General features: G+C 48.5%; 2 protein-coding genes across 4 annotated transcripts in view; one reads left to right on the top strand and one right to left on the bottom strand.

The window, feature by feature from the left end:
• Positions 1-25: 25 nt before the first annotated feature.
• On the top strand, positions 26-4,594 carry SLC66A1 (solute carrier family 66 member 1). The gene is made up of 8 exons (XM_083802397.1): positions 26-329; positions 839-1,013; positions 1,169-1,298; positions 1,393-1,480; positions 2,696-2,850; positions 2,936-3,028; positions 3,416-3,601; positions 3,892-4,594. The coding sequence occupies exons 2-8, from the start codon at positions 862-864 to the stop codon at positions 3,988-3,990; spliced, it is 903 nt and encodes a 300-aa protein (XP_083658523.1). The 5' UTR covers positions 26-329; positions 839-861; the 3' UTR covers positions 3,991-4,594.
• A 3,233-nt stretch (positions 4,595-7,827) lies between these two features.
• CAPZB (capping actin protein of muscle Z-line subunit beta) overlaps positions 7,828-16,418 on the bottom strand; it is a 64,080-nt gene continuing 55,489 nt past the window's right edge. For 2 of the 3 annotated variants that reach the window (XM_083802399.1, XM_083802398.1), the window contains 4 exons: positions 13,666-13,731; positions 11,955-12,031; positions 10,537-10,649; positions 7,828-8,638 (listed from right to left, as the gene is read on the bottom strand). In XM_083802399.1, the coding sequence (XP_083658525.1) occupies positions 10,547-10,649; positions 11,955-12,031; positions 13,666-13,731 (246 nt within the window). In that variant the 3' untranslated portion in view covers positions 7,828-8,638; positions 10,537-10,546. The remainder of the gene's footprint in view (positions 8,639-10,536; positions 10,650-11,954; positions 12,032-13,665; positions 13,732-16,418) is intronic. The other variant, XM_083802400.1, reaches the window with a different exon arrangement.

Raw genomic sequence — 16,418 nt, 5'->3', positions numbered from 1 at the left:
GAGGGGAGGGGAGGGGGGAGCCGTGCGCCGCAGCGCGGCCTGCGGGACGGAGGTGGCGGGCGGGGGGAAACTAAAAATAACAAAAATCAAAGAAAAAAGAAGGTTTTGGGGAAGCGAAGCGGCACGTTTTCGCCAGGCGAGAGGTTTGGAAGGAACGGCAAGCCTCCGGAAAGAAAGAAAGAAAAAAAAAAGCAGAGCTTCGCCCCCAGGAAAGAAAACAAACAAACAAACAAGCAGCAAACTTCTAAAAAGCAGCAGATTTCCCCCCAAAAAAGTACCTCGCGCCCGAAAAAAAAAAAAAAAGCAGCAGGACGCCGCCAGCGAGCGAGGTAAAGGCGGTGCCGTGCGGGGGCGGGTGGCGGGGGTTTGCCTCCTGCGGGGGGGCCGAGCGCCCCCACAGGTACCTTAAAGGGGGCTGTAGCGAGGCGGCACTGGTCTGCTCTGCCGTGTGCCTGGTGACAGGACGAGGGGGAATGGGCTAAAGTTGCGCCGGGGGAGGTTTAGGTTGGATATTAGGAAGAACTTCTTTACCGAAAGGGTTGTGAGGCGTTGGGATGGGCTGCCCAGGGAAGTGGTGCAGTCACCATCCCTGGAGGTCTTTAAGAGACGTTTAGATGTAGAGCTTGGTGATGTGGTTTAGTGGAGGACTTGGTAGTGTTAGGTCAGAGGTTGGACTGGGCGATCTGGGAGGTCTCTTCCAACCTAGGTGATTCTGGGATCCTGTGACCGGTCGGGGTGCCGCTGGCCACCTGCTCCCCACACAGCGAGCGGGCTTCGAGCCGCTGCCAGCACGGCTCCCCTGGCTCCACTGCTCACCTCTCGCCCCGTGTCCCCTCAGGAGCATCCCCGCTGCCGCCCGCCATGGCCTCGTGGCCTGGAAACGGCTCCGAGTGCCCCAACGGCTCCCGCTGGGTGCTCGAGGTGTTCGCCGAGTGCGCCCAGGACGGCCGCGACGTCGCCAGCGTGGTGCTGGGGCTGGTCTCCATCTGCTGCTTTGCCGCCGCGTCGTTCCCGTGAGTACCGCACCGGCCTCCTTGGAGAGAAGCAGATTTTCTGCCCGACTCGGAGACGCTGGGTTTCACACCCGGAGGGAGCAGCCCCAGAGCATGGGGTGGGTCCCAGGTGGCATCGAAGTGGTTGGGGCTGACGGTTTGTGTCCCCTCTGCAGGCAGTTCTACCAAGCCTGCAAGACGGGCATCATGGACCGGGCCCTCTCCATATACTTCCTACTGGGATGGCTGGGCGGAGACCTCCTGAACCTCATCGGTTCCTTCCTGGCGAACCAGCTGCCCCTGCAGGTACCCTCAGGCCTGTGCATCTCTCCCTTTCCCCAGGGATGGGATCTGGGGGAAGCCTTTCCCTGGGACCACCAGCTCACGCCTCTCCCCACAGGTCTACACGGCCGTGTACTACGTGCTGGCAGACCTGGTCATGCTGTCTCTGTACTGCTACTACAAAGCTAAGAACCAGGGCCGAGGATGTGAGTTTGGGCTGAAGCGTGGCGGGACGGTGCTTACAGCTGCTTGGTCGCTGCTGCCTGGCTGAGGGAGGATGCGTGGGGTAGAGGGACCCCGGAGAGGCGTAGATGTGGCGTCTGTTAGATGCCCCTTGTTGATTGCCGCCTTTTGTCACAGACGACCTGCCACCCATGGAAGCCACCTATTTATTTCTAAAGCAGCATTTTGCTGAGAGCAAACAGTACTGGCGCGGCCGGGGGCTGTGCTGGCCCTGCCAGCCGTCGGGGAGGTGCACGGAGCATGGGTTGAAAATAAACCCCTCGTGAGTCAGGGGAGTGCGGAAAGCACCAACGCACCCGCGGTGACGCGGTGACCCCGTGCCGGGGCTGGAAACCACGGCCAGGTCTGCCGAACCACAGGGGAAGGGGCACCGTCCTCTGGCTGTGGTGGTGCTGCCGGCTGTTTTGGGGTCCCAGCCCTTCTTGCAGGTAGTGACAGCCTTGGCAGGGTGGAGAAGAACTTCTTCCCTGCTCAAAGGGAATAAAGGGAGGGAAGGGAACCTCAACAGGGCACTGCAGGTCTTGTGAGGCTTAAATGGCAAGAGAACCTGATTTTTAGCGTGGCAGCTTTCTGTGAACTACAAACAGGAATCCCTGGACATTATTTAACTTATTAAAGCACTTTAAATTTATTAAACCGATTGATGGAAAGCTCATCAACTATATAGTTATGTTAATGCTAGAGAACTTATTTACAGAATATTATATAAAGAGAGCCTGTCTTACCCCTGTCCCTTACTAGGGTAGGCGGCATGGTGGAGCCAGGTTGTGCAGAATGAGCGGCAGATTTAAGGATCTTAAAAACCTTTAAGCCCTTCAAAAAGGGCTGGGTCTGGCAGGGAGTTGAACAAGCACTGCTGCGAGTTAAGAGTGTGACAAGCTTCAAGACAGGGAGGTGATTTCTAAAGAGTTCAGGGCTTTTTTAAAACTTGACTGTTCATTCTGGGTCTACCGAGATAGGAGCAGTTTCCTCCCTGATAACTTACAAATTGCCCTTATCACTGTGAGATAAGAATCCCATGCGAGCTATTGTCTGGTACTGACTCTGCAGCCGCAGATGAAGATAGGAGAGCTTGGGCTTTTATCCCTGCCGGGTTCATCTGGAGGTAGCAGACCCTGCAGAAGGGCTGCCAGGGTGGAGGAGCCGGCCCTAAATGTTTTCTGCTTGCTTCCCCGCAGTCGTGGCTCCCATCAACGTGGCCTGCCTCTTCTGCCTCCTGGGAGCCGCCTCGACCGTCCCCTTGCTGGGCAGGGCACCAGGCCTGGCCTCCGACTCCGCAGCCTTCAGAGGGAGGTCTCTGCTCTCTGCTGGCCCGGAGGAGCCTGAGTCCAAGGTGAGCCGGTTCCTCAGGCCAGGGAGGCAGGAAGGGGAGCCCCTGAGGGCTGGGGGCCTCGCTCAGAGCCTGCCTTGCCTTGCAGCCCTTCACCAGGAGCGAGATCATCGGCTTCGCCATCGGCTCCGTCTCCTCCGTGCTGTACCTCTGCTCCCGTCTCCCCCAGATCTACACCAATGTAAGCGAGGGCTGGGCAGGATGCAGCCAGCCCCAGGATCTCAGCCCGAAAGGGGCAGTGGGGTTTTTAGTTCCTCTTTGCTTGGCGTCTGCAGCTCCCCTGCCTCTCACCATGTCACGAGGGATTATTTTTCTGTATTTACGCTCTGCAGCCTGATTAACTTTTCTCCCCTCCCTTGCATGCAGCAATACTTTCAACATGGTCTTTCGTGTTTTTTTTTTTCTTCATTTACAAGCGAAAGGGGAACTAAAAGGCACTCAGCAGTGCCTCAGCACCCTTCTTCTCTCTTCCCAGGGGAGGGTGATTAATGTCACTGCGGTGGGGAGATTTCGGAGCTGCACCCAAGCTCCTCTCCCCGTCCCCATGTAACATGGCCTCTCCTTCCAGTACCAGAGGAAATCCACCGCTGGCGTCTCCTACTCCCTCTTCGCCCTGGTGATGCTGGGGAACTTGCTGTACGGCGCCAGCGTGCTGCTGAAGAACCCCGAGCCGGGGCAAGGTGAAGGGGACTATGTCCTGCACCACCTGCCCTGGCTCATCGGCAGCCTGGGCGTCCTCTCCCTGGACGTGGTCGTATCCTTTCTCCTCCCGTGGTTTTCTTCGGAGTGGCGACACAGGGCTTTTCTGGGATTGGGCAGAAGTGGGTGGTGGTGGTGCTTTTAGGCTGCTCTTTCCTCCCTTGTGTTCTGGTGACTAATTCAGCGTTGCAACAGCAGAGTGCTTCAGACCAATTTGCAATTCAGCTCATTGTCCCTTTGCCCACATCAAGGCCTCCCCATGCTTCCTCTTGTGGTGCAAACAGCCTCTTGGGGCTGGTCATGCAGCTCCTTGCCTTCCCGTGATGAGCCTTAACGTCTTCTCAGATCTCTTTCCAGTTCCTTGCTTACCGCGGGGGGCAGCCAGGTACTGGTGAAGAGAGAGATGCTCTTCTCGGCGAGCAGGGCGACGGCTTGGACAGCTGACAAAGGAGCGTGGCCCAGCGCCAGAGCAGCAAGGTGCTGGTGAGGAAGCTGGCCTTGAAGCCGGGCAAGCCAGGCTCTCGATCCCATCCTCTTCTCTGGGTGGCACTTGAGAGAAGAGGGCGCGAGCCAGCGAGTGATTTGTGCTGCTAAAACGTGTACGCCTAGGCAGGTGGCACAGGATGCTGCCGTGAGTCCTTGTGCCACTTAGATACCAATGATGCTACCGGGATAAACGGAAAAGCTTTCGATACCTCGGAAGGTCACTCTTCCCTGCTCTGAGCTCCACAGCTGACCTCGGTCACTTCTGCTTTCTGTACCTCAGCGGTGATGTGGAGCTTGCACGTTGCAGGCAGAAGCGATGACGAGAGCCAGAGGAGCTGCGGGGAGGGCACAGAGATGCCTGACCCGCCACAGCTGCCAGCACCGCACGCCTCTGGGGGGTGGGTGGGTCTCACGTCCCTGCCCCTGAACTTCTGGAAGGCGGGGCAGCGACCGGAACCCATCTGGAACAAAGGGAAGGTGCAGGGCAACCAAAGTGTTTCAGTTCACACACAGGTATTTTAATTAGCATGGCTCTGACTTCTATAAACAAGTCCTTGCCCCACGTGCCTCCTTTGTTTTTGTTTTGTTGGTTCATCTGTTAGTTCCTGCCTCTTCACCGTTCTCATCAGTTCTCTGAAATGCTCGGATTTTTCGTCTTTTACCTTACCTACATTTTATTGGTATGGGCTTTTGGGGGAAGGTGGTCCATCTTCCCGACGGAGGCAGGATGAGAAAAGAGGCTGCACTTTCCTGGAGCCTTCACAGGGAGGCTGGGAGGAGGTGAAGCATCGCGGACCTGGGAGCGCTCCCTGGCCGCGTGCTCGGATGTGCGAGGTCGTGCCGTAGGAGCGAGGCGATGGCTGCGGGAGGCCCGGTGACAAGGTGCTGCCTTTCCACTTGCCCCGGTCCCGTAGCCACCAGGTGGCTGTCTCAGCCCGCGCTCAGCCAGGCGCTCCAGCGTTACTGCAGAGGTGACTGCAGGGCCTTCAGAGGAAAACCACCACAGCTTGTCCTCCTAGAAATTAGCTCCTTTTTATTTCCCTTTCTTACCGCTCCGGTTTTCCTAATACCGAGCACTTCCCAGCTGCCTACCCATGCAGCACCCCTACTTTCCGCCTGTTTTTTCGCTAATTTTTATCATTAACTTACGGTGCCTCAGCAAGCCCCGTGATGCTCATCCTTCCTTGTCCTCCCGGAGGAAGTCGCGCTCCTGCTCCCACCGCACGCTCTTCCTGCTCCCTCTGCACGCCCCTGAGCCGGCCAAGCCGCAGCCCCCAGTCTGCACAGTTTAGCCTGGATCCTGCATGAAATGGGAATCGAAACTACCAAATGCCTCACAGACTGCAACAGCGTGTTGGTTAAAACCAAAATGGCTTGTGTGGGGCTTACCCCTTTGTTCTCCGAAAGCAAAATGTTTTTCAGGCTCCTTGACCTTTCTGGACAGAGCAGGTGAGTTTTCTCACTCCCTTCCTTCGCAGTTTTCCCTTCTGGGCTCGCAGGAGCTGGGGCTATTTGCCTCTTCCCAGTTCTCCCTCCAGCAGCATTTGCTCTGCCTTTCTCTAGGAATTTTGCTTTCTCTAGGAACTGCAAGGGAACAATTTGGGTCTGGCCAAGGCAATTTAAGGCAAACCATGAAGATTCCCAGCGAGATAGAAAGCAGAGCTCTGTTAGATTTCAATACCCGTTTATTACAGCTGAAGACCCCGAGGCTTGGTTTTGGTAAAGGAAGATTATTTTTTTTTTCTTTTTTATATGCAGCTCACTTTTGCTAGCTCATGCCCTGAAGCTGGGAGACGGCAGACGGCACAGCTGTTGTCTTAGGAGGTGAATTTGCCATGTTGACCAGGGATAGGCTCGGGCTGGCAGTGGGATAGGCTTGGGTTTGGCACACGTTCACTGTAGAAATGCTGTGTCTGCTGGTCCCCTTGCTAGGTAACAGCCACCTGCCGGTTAGCAACGTTTGTCTTAAAGCCAGAAAAAAATGCTGTGTAAGGAGGTTAAAATAATATATATATATACATCTAATTTGTTCCCAAAGTGTATCCAGCGCACAGGTAAGCGTGGCATTGATTTACTGTTTTGGGGACGATGGGAGCGGGCAAACACAGCTCTGCATTTGGCAGCCTGAGCTTCTGTGCTAGCAACCATCCAGTTGGTGGTGTACGGAAATTCACAGTGCAGAGACCTGAAAGGCTCTTGCTGAGGTTATCCCTGGGAGACTGTAACGCAGCCCTATTTTCAAGAGAGCCCCCACTTCCACATTTTGCAAAGCGGTGAGTGTTAAAACAGAAAAGGCAGGGACACAAAACAACTTGTCCTAAAGTGGATACGTAATGCGGTAACAGGCTTGGGAGTGCAGAAGCCAAGCTGAAGCTGGAGGTACCCAAGCCATACAGTTACAGTGCTTTGAGAACAGGAAGAGGAATAAACTACTGGTGGTGCGCTTGTGTCTCCCTGCAGCTCAAACTGGTTTGTGAAAAGGGCACAGCCCTGCACAGGGGCCATCAGGGTGTTTGTACCCGCACAAACCTGTATGCTGAATTCATCCGGGATCGGACGCTGCTGCATTTTTGGCTTGTGTGCAGAGATGGCTTTGGAGAAGGAAAACAAACTCCCCCAAAGCAGCACATGCATGTGCCTGCTGCAATTAGAAACAGCAGAGAACTGCACGACTGCACGTTTCCCCCACCCCGGGTTAACATGCTATTTTTCAAGCTTCAAGAGTTCCCACAGGCTTATCTCCAACTTCAAAAAAAACCCTGCTCCCTACAGCAGAACCAAGAGGCAACAGCAGCAGAACCTCAACACGTGCTCCTCGGGGCTCCTGGCTTTGAGGCAAGCATCTGCGTGCTCCTTCCCTCGAGTCTGGCTCCCAGATGAGCCGTACCAGAGGCCCCTGGGTAAATGATAAAGCACAGGTCCGTAATCACCTGCAGATGGCTGGATGCTAAAAGAGGTCATGTTAGGGAAGGAAAATTAGAGCGAGTTAATCAATATTAATGCCAACAGGCTCAACTTGCATTCGCAGGGGTTCAGCCAAAGGCTCGTTCCTGAGGTTGTGTACAGGTGTTTGCGATCCCCACTCACCAGCACCATGATCAAAGCACAGAGCTGAGCAGGCAGCAAACCTGAAACCATGCAAGATGCCTGCCTCCGCCCGAGGGTTTTAGCAGAGGGGGAAATGTGGGCACGAGGTTCACAAATTACACAGGGACTACGCACAGAGGTAGCTTTTTGGGAACATCAGCAGATAGAACCTTTCCCCTAAAACTGCCAAGCACTGCTGAAACACGCTCCTCTGCCCACAGAAGTGCTTTAGCGAACAGGCACCCTCCCACATTTTTCCACCACACACAAAGCCTCCCTAATCCTTCCCTAAATACATCTGTTCCACGTTTGCTGGATGCCTGCAGTGCCAGTCCCAGCACGCAATGGGATACCAACTTCCACGCCAATCCCAGCACCGAGAAAGTATAGCAAAAGCAACAGCTGCCCACCGCTGCCTGTGCAAAGAGCAGTGGCACAGCAAATCCTGCTCAGAACAAGCAAGTTTCAGCCGATATGTATGCGGGGGGGAGCTTTATTTGCTTTCTATGGCTATAGACTGCAGCAGCTGTTTGGATTACTGATGAGTTCATCGCACGCCTTTGTTCTCCGGTACACGCCTACCTCCAGACAGCATGATTGCTTCCAGTTGTTACAAAGGAAAGAGTTTACAGCATTTCAGTCACAGAACCCCACGTAATGCAGCAGGAGGGAAAGAGAAATAAGGAGGACACCAACTGCACACACCGCTTCCTGGGATTTTTTTTTTAATTTTATTTTTATAATTATTTTTTATTTTTTAGTATGGAGGCTCAAGTATCAGATGTAGATTCAATTTAAGCTTTACAAAAAAAAAATCGAAACAAAAACTCCTTTTGCATTCCATAAAAATTGACAGAAAAGCGCCTTGGAACCAGGCTATAGAAGAGCAGAACTCTCAGCAGGTCTCCTAATCAATGTCTCCTTGCAAATCTGGTTTAGTCAGTATAGTACAACACCAAGGAACACCCTCTCTTACCTCCCTCCCACCAGCCATGCCCTGTGCCCAGCCCCCAAACATACGTGGAATAGATTTTTTTTCCAGTTCTTCCTCTTTCACACACCACAGTATTTAATAAATTTTTGTTTTACATTTTTTACACCAATGTAACAAAAGGCAGGAGGGGGGGGGAGGAAAAGACAAACAATGATCCGTGTGTATGCATATAAATGGGGGAGGGTGGAAGAGAGAAAAAAAATACATGGACTTCTACAGAAACATAGCCTAAGGTCTCAATAGTAAAATGGGGTGCAAAGTAGGCCTCAGAGACTGAAAAAGTTTGTACAGCTTTATTCATGGGGAGAAGATGGCGTTGCATGAATAGTATTGAATGCAAACTGTGACGTGACGTAACAGAAAAGGTCAGGGGAATGAGTTTTCTAAGAAAGGAATCTAACGAGTGCATGGCATGTCTTGTTAGCATGAAGAGTACTTTAACTTTGCTGCTTTCTCTTTAAAGCCTCCACCAGGTCGTTTTTAAGAGCTTCTTGTTTTGATTTGTCTGCAAAAGTCTGCACAGACCTGTGGGGAAGAAGCAAAACCACAAGTCAGAGGCAACGCATTCGAAAGGAGGTGTTTTTAACAGTTCTTCTGGCATGGGAGACAATAGCAGAAGCACCTCAACCCAGGCTTAGAGGAAATAAAACAACTTGCCTGTTTTAATACAGAAAACAGAAGGCAAAGTGAACACTTCAGTGATTATATCAAAGCAAAGTTAAGTCTAGCAAGGACTGCACCAAAAGACACGTTTCCCCAGAAGTTCCGCCCAGCCTCCAGTTGCTGGAGGGAGAATCCCTTTTTTTTTATGTTACAGATTGGAAAAATCCCAGTATACCATCAGCAAAAGATGTTAGCGCTCTCACTCTCGGAAGGACCACACCAGGAAGGTAGAGAAGTCCAGCCTCTACCAACGAACGTGAAAAGGGCCCAGCTGTCAGAGCTCCTGAGCTTTTTTGCAGACTGATCACCCAGGGTAGAGCTGCCACATCAAAACCTCTCTCCGGCATATTCACCAGTGGGAAAAGCACCCAGAGTTTCTTCTTGAATTTGCTTTTCCAATTTATACCTTACCTATAGTAATTAGCAAACCAAAGCAACCACAGGAGAACAGAGAAACTGTCAGCAAGATTACTGCAGGGCTTTCTTTTTGCTAAAAGTTTGGTTATAGAGGAAAAAAAACACAAAAAAATTAAGTCTTTAAGTCATCTTGGCTCACTGCCCTGTCAGATAGCTGGGGAGGAACCTTGCTTTCCAATGATACAGCAAGATGCTTCCAATATAAAGAAAAAAACTTTTAAATACGATCATTAATAGAATAGTAATACTAGACTTTTCAGGAGTTGCTAACACAGAAGTGGTTAGGATGTAGTTTGGTAGGATTTCTCCCCGCATAAGCCATATTTCACACCCTCTTCTGTATTCAAAGCTACCTTATTTCGCCTGGATGCTGTCTCCAGTAAACAAGGCTGCTCTTTGTGTCAGTTATTTTCCTAACATTTTTATAACAGTATTTCCATTCTCTTGTCTCTGGAGACTTCCACCGCTTTAATAAAAATATATACATTTTATATTTGCATTTGTCACAGGCTAAAGAAGTGGTTCTCAGCCACTATCAACAAACAGTGCATATTCCCCTTCGTCAGCTTAATGTGTTTAAGACAACATCTGTAACTCATTATGAATTGGAGTGGAAGGTTAAACTGGCTCAGGGTTAGTCACTGCTGTGCGTCCTAGACATTCAGAGCTCCAGAGCAAATGAGAGCATATGAACAAATCCCTTCAGAGGCTGTGCAGAGCACAAGCAAGTGGAAGCTAGAAATGTTTCAGCAGAGCTCGAGTGGGCCTGGATTTTCAAGCTCCAAGGAAATTCAAGGTCCACCAGGCAATAGGGGATGTGGGGGAAGCTCACGTTTTCTCAGAACTCTCAGAAGTACCGCAGCCATAGATTTTTCTTTTTCTCCCAAAACTGCAAGAGTTTCAAGACTTCATGTCTTTTCACAAGGAGGACTTTTAAGATTACAGAGAATTTCTTCACTGAGGTGGTGTACTACAGCTGTAAAAAAGCGCTGTGCACAAGGCACAGAGTCCCAGGGCTTATGGATAGAACAAATCCAAGCTAACACCACTTTGGGTAAATGACCATGTGCTCCTTTCTTGCTCCCAAGCTAGAGTGCGAAGTGGTAAATCCTGACACATTTCAGAGCGTGCTACTTCAAATGGAGTAAGGTAACGTGTCAAGTAAAATGACAACATTTAGTTGGCTCTATTAAGAAGTAACCCTTGGGTGAAACATGGATCAGATGTCACTTATCAGTCTGCAGGAGTTAGGGGTTAGTTCTGGCCTCGGTTATCATGCAGAGGTCTCGGCTGGGTGAGTCCTGGTTTAGTGCTGGTTGTCACACCTCACAGGCAGGGGGTACCTGGATTGGTTTAGTTATCAGGCTGGATGTAGATCTGGCGCTGGGTCAACACTTGAGAAAGTTCCCTCTGCAACTGCTTATACTTTTGGTTGTCGGGAATAGCATCAATAGATCTACAGAGAGCAGTTTGGAAACGAGGGAAGTAAACAGGGAAAAGAACAGTCAGAAGAACTATGTAACACAGAGCTGGTATTTTGGAAACCACTGGAAGCACACTTCGGAAGAATAAGTGTAAATACACAGTTAGAAGAAACAGGAAAAAGGCTAGAGGAAAAGCCAAAGCCAGATGCTGTGTGTGTTACCGGTTCTGAGCAGATCCTCTCCCCGATGCACAAAATAACATAACTCAAACTGAGCAGTGGGGAGACATAGGAAATAGATTCAATTACCAAAACTTAAGGCAATGTTCACAAGGAAAAAAGACTGCATTACATATTTCCTTTTAATGTTAATAAATGGTTCCTGGCAAAACCCCTGCACACCACAAATGAAAAGAGACCTGTTATGAAAGCTCGGATTTGGGAAAAAAAAAAAAAAAGAAAGAAAAAAAAAAGAGCAGCTGCTTTGTCAAGACACTGTCGACTCCCTCTGCCCATGCTGTTAAGAAGGCAGCACAGATATTTAATTCGCACCATTATCTATCATCTGAAGGAGAGGTTATTGACTCTTTTTTTTCATATTTCAGTACAAGACAGAACAGCAGTATACATAAGTGCTCCACTTGTTTATTCTACATTGTCCCACTGTGCAAGGGAGCTCTCTCTGCAGTTTAAAATAAAATCATTTGGCATCACAGTTCTGTGCTTTTCTCTGCAAGCAGAACTACCAGCTTGGGATTTCTATACAAAATTCCTGACCAGACATGAGCAGGGCTGGGAAGTACAGTAGTTTCCCTACAAAAAGGCACAGGGGGCTCATTCACTTAATCTGTTCTAGTATACTGTATCTTGACCAGCAGTGCTTGAGAGAAAGACAGAATTTAAAACAAAGTCTAAGCACCACAAGCCATTAATGTCATGACTTAATTCTGGGACCAACTGACTGTTTTTAAATATATGAGAAAGAAGTCAGAATTTAAGTACAACTTTCAGAACTGCGAAAAATAAAACTCCCGATTAAAAATAATTCTGAAGTACAAGTGTTGCTAATTGGGCTATTTTCTTCCTGGTGAGGGAACAAAGGATTTAAACATCACTTCAAATTCCTGTAGTTACAAGGTCCCTAAACACCACACAACAAATAATGTTCCCAAAGCACAGTGAGGTGAATAACTAGGGACATGAAAAGATTTTGGGTAGGCAAGGGGGAGTTCCAGTAAGAAAGCGGACCACTGCTAAGCTGGGGACAGTGCTGCAGGCACTACAGGGGAATGGCAGGGAGGCAAAGGGGTTCCAACGGTCAGCTAGAGAGCTCCTTACCTCAGCCCATTAACAATGTCCTTTGTTTTTCCAAAATAAATCTCATTCAGTGTACTTCTGATTTTGTTTTCCATGTCCTAGAAAAAAAGAAACGAGTCTTTAGTCATTGCAGCTGTTCTCAGGACCGTTGCATTTACTCTTTTTCATAGCTTAAGTATTCATCCTGACGTACAAGACTTGCTACAGCACGATTCATGCTGTAAACGAATTCATCCTCACAGCAGACAGTATGACCCTGTCTCTCTGGTCTTCTTCAAGATAAAAAGGCGTAGCTCTGTTCCTGTCCTCTCCTAGTATTACTCTAGGCTACGCACACGGGATGTATGTTCTGGACCACAAGAGGGCAGTTTCTGTCCACCTATCAACTTTTCTGCATCGATCTGCAAAAAGGGCAAGTGTGTTCCACCTCAACTTTGCTCAATAATTTCCTGGCCCTGAATAGGCTACAAGTGGCAGGTCAGTCACTTAGCATAACTGACCGAGCAACAGTTTTGTACTTATGTACTTTTGTACTTACGGTTTCTCTGAATTTTTAAGCTGGTAACCAGTTCATTAAAACTGTTTTTCAAAACAGTTTAGAGAAAGATTTGCACATAAACAGCATCTTCCTTTTCTTAGGTCACTTTTACTTAGGCCAAAAACTTAGAAAAGGGATCAAAAAAAAAAGTATCTGCCTTTCTTTCATTTCCCAGTAACTTTAAAAATGTATTATCGTCTAATTCAGTTGAGAATTTCCTCCTCTCTTGTCACAGTGGCTATGAGAATCAAGGAAATCTAAATATCTTCATAGATGACAGTGCAATGACAGCAAACTAGTGCTACACCAAAGCCTTTCTAACACAATCCCATCTTTCAGACTCACTGTGCTGAGCATACAGGACCAACAGGTTCCATAAAATCGAGTACTAACACAAATAATTCCAGTGGATTTAATGAGCGCTTGATACACACTGAACCTTTGAGTTAAAGGGACAGTTCTGAAAAATACATCCGGACTTCAAATAATTCTGCCCCAGAATGACTGTAAAAACAAACAAGAGGGTAGGTAATTGGTAGGCAGTTCTCAAGAAAGGACCACTTGTTTCACAGGAAGATTACAGAATCACAGAACTGTAGGGGTTGGAAGGGACCTCCAGAGATCACCGGGTCCAGCCCCCTGCCAAAGCAGGTTCCCTAGAGCAGGCTGCCCAGGGAGGCGTCCAGACGGGCCTTGAATATCTCCAGAGAAGGAGACCCCACAACCTCCCTGGGCAGCCTGTCCCAGTGCTCCGTCACCCTCACCGTGAAGAAGTTCTTTCGTATGTTGGGGACTTCCTGGGCTCCATTTTGCGGCCATTGCCCCTTGTCCTGTCCCCACAGAGCACTGAAAAGAGGTTGGCCACGTCCCTCTGTCTCCCACACTTAAGATACTTGTAAACATTGATAAGATCCCCCCTCAGTCTTCTCAAATTACTTCTCAATCACTGCTGTGTTGAGCAGGAGACAAAGTGCAGAGTAGCTTTTCTGTATCTACAAACTGCTCGAAGACAATGCTAAGAGGAATGCTGAGCCATCAAACACTGAGCAACATTCACACCATTAGACTTGGTACAATATAAATAAATAGTTTGTCAAGACAAAAGTGAGCCTACAGCAGAATTCTTTGGCATAGAACCAAATATGGGTGAGAACCTGCAGCAGGCTCAAGCTGTGATAGCCTCACAACACTTACCTCTACCAAGCGTCCAATATTGGCTATGTGCGGGGAGGAGTCGCTCACAGTCTCATCTTTCTCCATCTAGAAAGAAAAGAGACAGACCCACTGGTACACTCTTGTGCATCTACTGACGGCAGATGCACAACAGCTTTACTCGTCAAGAGAATGAATACAAGAAACGGGTCTCAAAATCCTGGAGTAACTGTTCTTTCAATGTGCAAACAGACCAGTAACATGCTGAGAAATTCCTAGAACTAGACAAAGCCTCACATGTTGGTGACAGGAACGCAGTGTAACGAAAGCCATGAATCAAAGTAAAATCCTGTTGTAGTCCCCCAAAGCAGACAGGCACTACAAAATTGTCATTCCCTACCTACTAAGGGACTGCGGGAGATCTGTGGTAGTGCACGTGGAACAGGGCTAGCAGCGCAGTAGCACAGCATGTGGATACGAAAACAATGTTGTTGATGAGATGCACCCAAGGATGGTGCTGTCGGTTTAACTGCTGTGAACTATCCCTGCAAAATCAGCTGTTTCTTTTCATCTTCATCTCAAATACTATCTCCAACCACACGTGGGGCACATTCTCCATTTTCAGGATCTCCTGGCAAAAGACGCCCTAGGCATTATTTGCCCTCCAATAAGAAGGAAATCACAGCCACCTGCAAGACTGCTGATAGTTTAACTTAATGCAAGTATATGGAATGAGAAATTTTACAGTCTTTTTTTCCCCTTTTAGACCAAAAAGAGGAGTAGCTTATCACACATTTGCCTGCTGGGGGAAGGAAGTACTGAGCGTTAAGCATGGGGTGGGGGGGGTGGCAACGTAAAGCAGACTGCATTATGTAGAAGCAATTCAGAATTGGATCAAGGTTAAGTATACCATGATACCACAGCCTTAGTACTGCCTCGACAGGAGACCGGTACCAAGCTACGTGAGAGTTTTCATCACTAAGATCAAAAATTGGAAGCTGGCACTGCAGAGTGCCATACCTTCTAGATTTCATCTGCCCTTACCCAACATAATGTTCATCTAGAGGCCATGGCTGTCTGTCCACGATCTATAAATTTCTGATGCTAGGACAGAGACCATCTTTCCAAGTTCTTGAGATGAAAATTCTGGCTAAACACAGACAAGCTGTTGAGCAACGAATGTCAGTCCCAGGAACATCAACCAGCACAAGATGTGCTGAGATGGCACGAAAACAAAACTGGGAGAAAAATGTAGTGGGAAGAACAGTCTTCAAAGGGTTTCACTAATCCCTCTGAATTCTCTTATCCATCTGTTCATATCCCTCCCTCAGGGTACAGTTTAAGTATCTGGACCGGCTACAGGTTTCTTCTAATAAGCCAAGTCTCTAACAGGCTTGGGGAAGCATGTAATTTAGTTGGAACCCCAAAGGCAAAAGATAACCTAGAAGAGTGAGAGAAAAAGAATAAGAACGTTTATTTTTTTTCCCTTTAGGTTATAGTCAGATTGTTTACATGTAATGGAGACACGCTGCCTGGAGAATGGATCCAGTCGCAGTAGAGGGAGGACAGAAATCTGAACTACGCGCACATACACACAAGTTACGGTGAGTTTGGGAACTATCAGCAAATTGACCAAATGTAGGGCAGCAGGGGAGTTGGCAGGGGGTCATTTACTTCCACAAGCTCCCTGCTGCATCTCCTCCACACCTGGACACGCTAAGTTCATTGGTAAGAAACAGAATCTGAAAATAGAATTATTTTTGCAAAAAGTGTATTATTACATCTCCATAAAATCTGCTGCCAGAATAGAAACATTTTTATATGCTATAGAAGCCCAGATGTTATGAGACACTGTTTTAATGGAGTTCAGAGTCAGTAAGCAGCCATGTTATACAAACAGCAGAGTTGTTGGGATTTTTAAAGGTTCCTTCCGCTGGCCATTACTGTATGGTCCTAAGCAGAAAGCTTGTATCTGCTTAAATAAAGGGGTTAATTTGCTTGGAGGGGAAATTCCATTCTCTAAGTTAACATTAACAAGCAGCTCCTCTTCCCACTGTCACTCCCCATCTGCTGTTGAGCTCAGCCAAAAACCCTAATGCTCCAGAATGAGCCAAGTCCAATCTACATGGCTCAGTCGCTCCTCTCCCATTCGAGAGAGACGCTGCTTGGCTTCCTTGCCTCATTTCCCCAGCCATCTGCTACAAGTCTGACTCAGAGGAAAACTCACTCTTCTGGGTATGTTAAGCTCTCGGTGGCTGGCTGGTCACTTTGGATGTTTCCTGCACAGAACAGAGCAGCTGTTTGGGCTTTCTGTAAACGTTACTTGGAAGAAGAGTTAGTAAGAGAAATGTAAGTTGGATAAACACTTTGGTTCATCGTGGAAGTGTCTAAAAATAGTAGAAAGATAAGAAGCAAACCCATCCACCATGTCGCTCTGAAGAACTGACGACAACAACCACAGCTGCTCTGGCCGTAGAGCGATGTGAAAAAATCTCCTTAATGAAACACAAACAGACCAACGTGAGCCAAAGGCTCCCAAGCCACAGGCAGTGGGCAGACTGAAGTATCCAGGTGGAAAATATGTGGAATTATTTGGATATCAGCGAGGCAAAAATGGGCCTTTTTCTCCAACACTTATTTCAAACTCTAGCCAGATAAATGAAGGTTGTGAGCTCTTCATAGCTTGCGGTTTTATGCACATCAGCCAAGAACTAACCTCATCCTTTCATGGCCTTCAAGCATATTTATTCTCATCAATGTAACCAAAGAGATCCCCTACCTTTCACCAAATTGCA

Source organism: Anser anser (genome assembly GCF_964211835.1).
Source record: "Anser anser genome assembly, chromosome: 17".
Classification (NCBI taxonomy): Eukaryota; Metazoa; Chordata; class Aves; order Anseriformes; family Anatidae; genus Anser; species Anser anser.
The sequence above is the reverse complement of the archived record's forward strand: the minus strand, read 5'-3'. Positions and strand labels throughout refer to the sequence as shown.

Bases quoted from the DNA above. Each gene is read 5' to 3' on its own strand.
- SLC66A1 (XM_083802397.1), top strand. From the start codon at position 862: ATGGCCTCGTGGCCTGGAAACGGCTCCGAGTGCCCCAACGGCTCCCGC. The intron at 1,299-1,392 runs GTACCCTCAGGC...CTCTCCCCACAG, and splicing joins CGAACCAGCTGCCCCTGCAG to GTCTACACGGCCGTGTACTA. The intron at 3,602-3,891 runs GTATCCTTTCTC...ACGTCTTCTCAG, and splicing joins TCCTCTCCCTGGACGTGGTC to ATCTCTTTCCAGTTCCTTGC.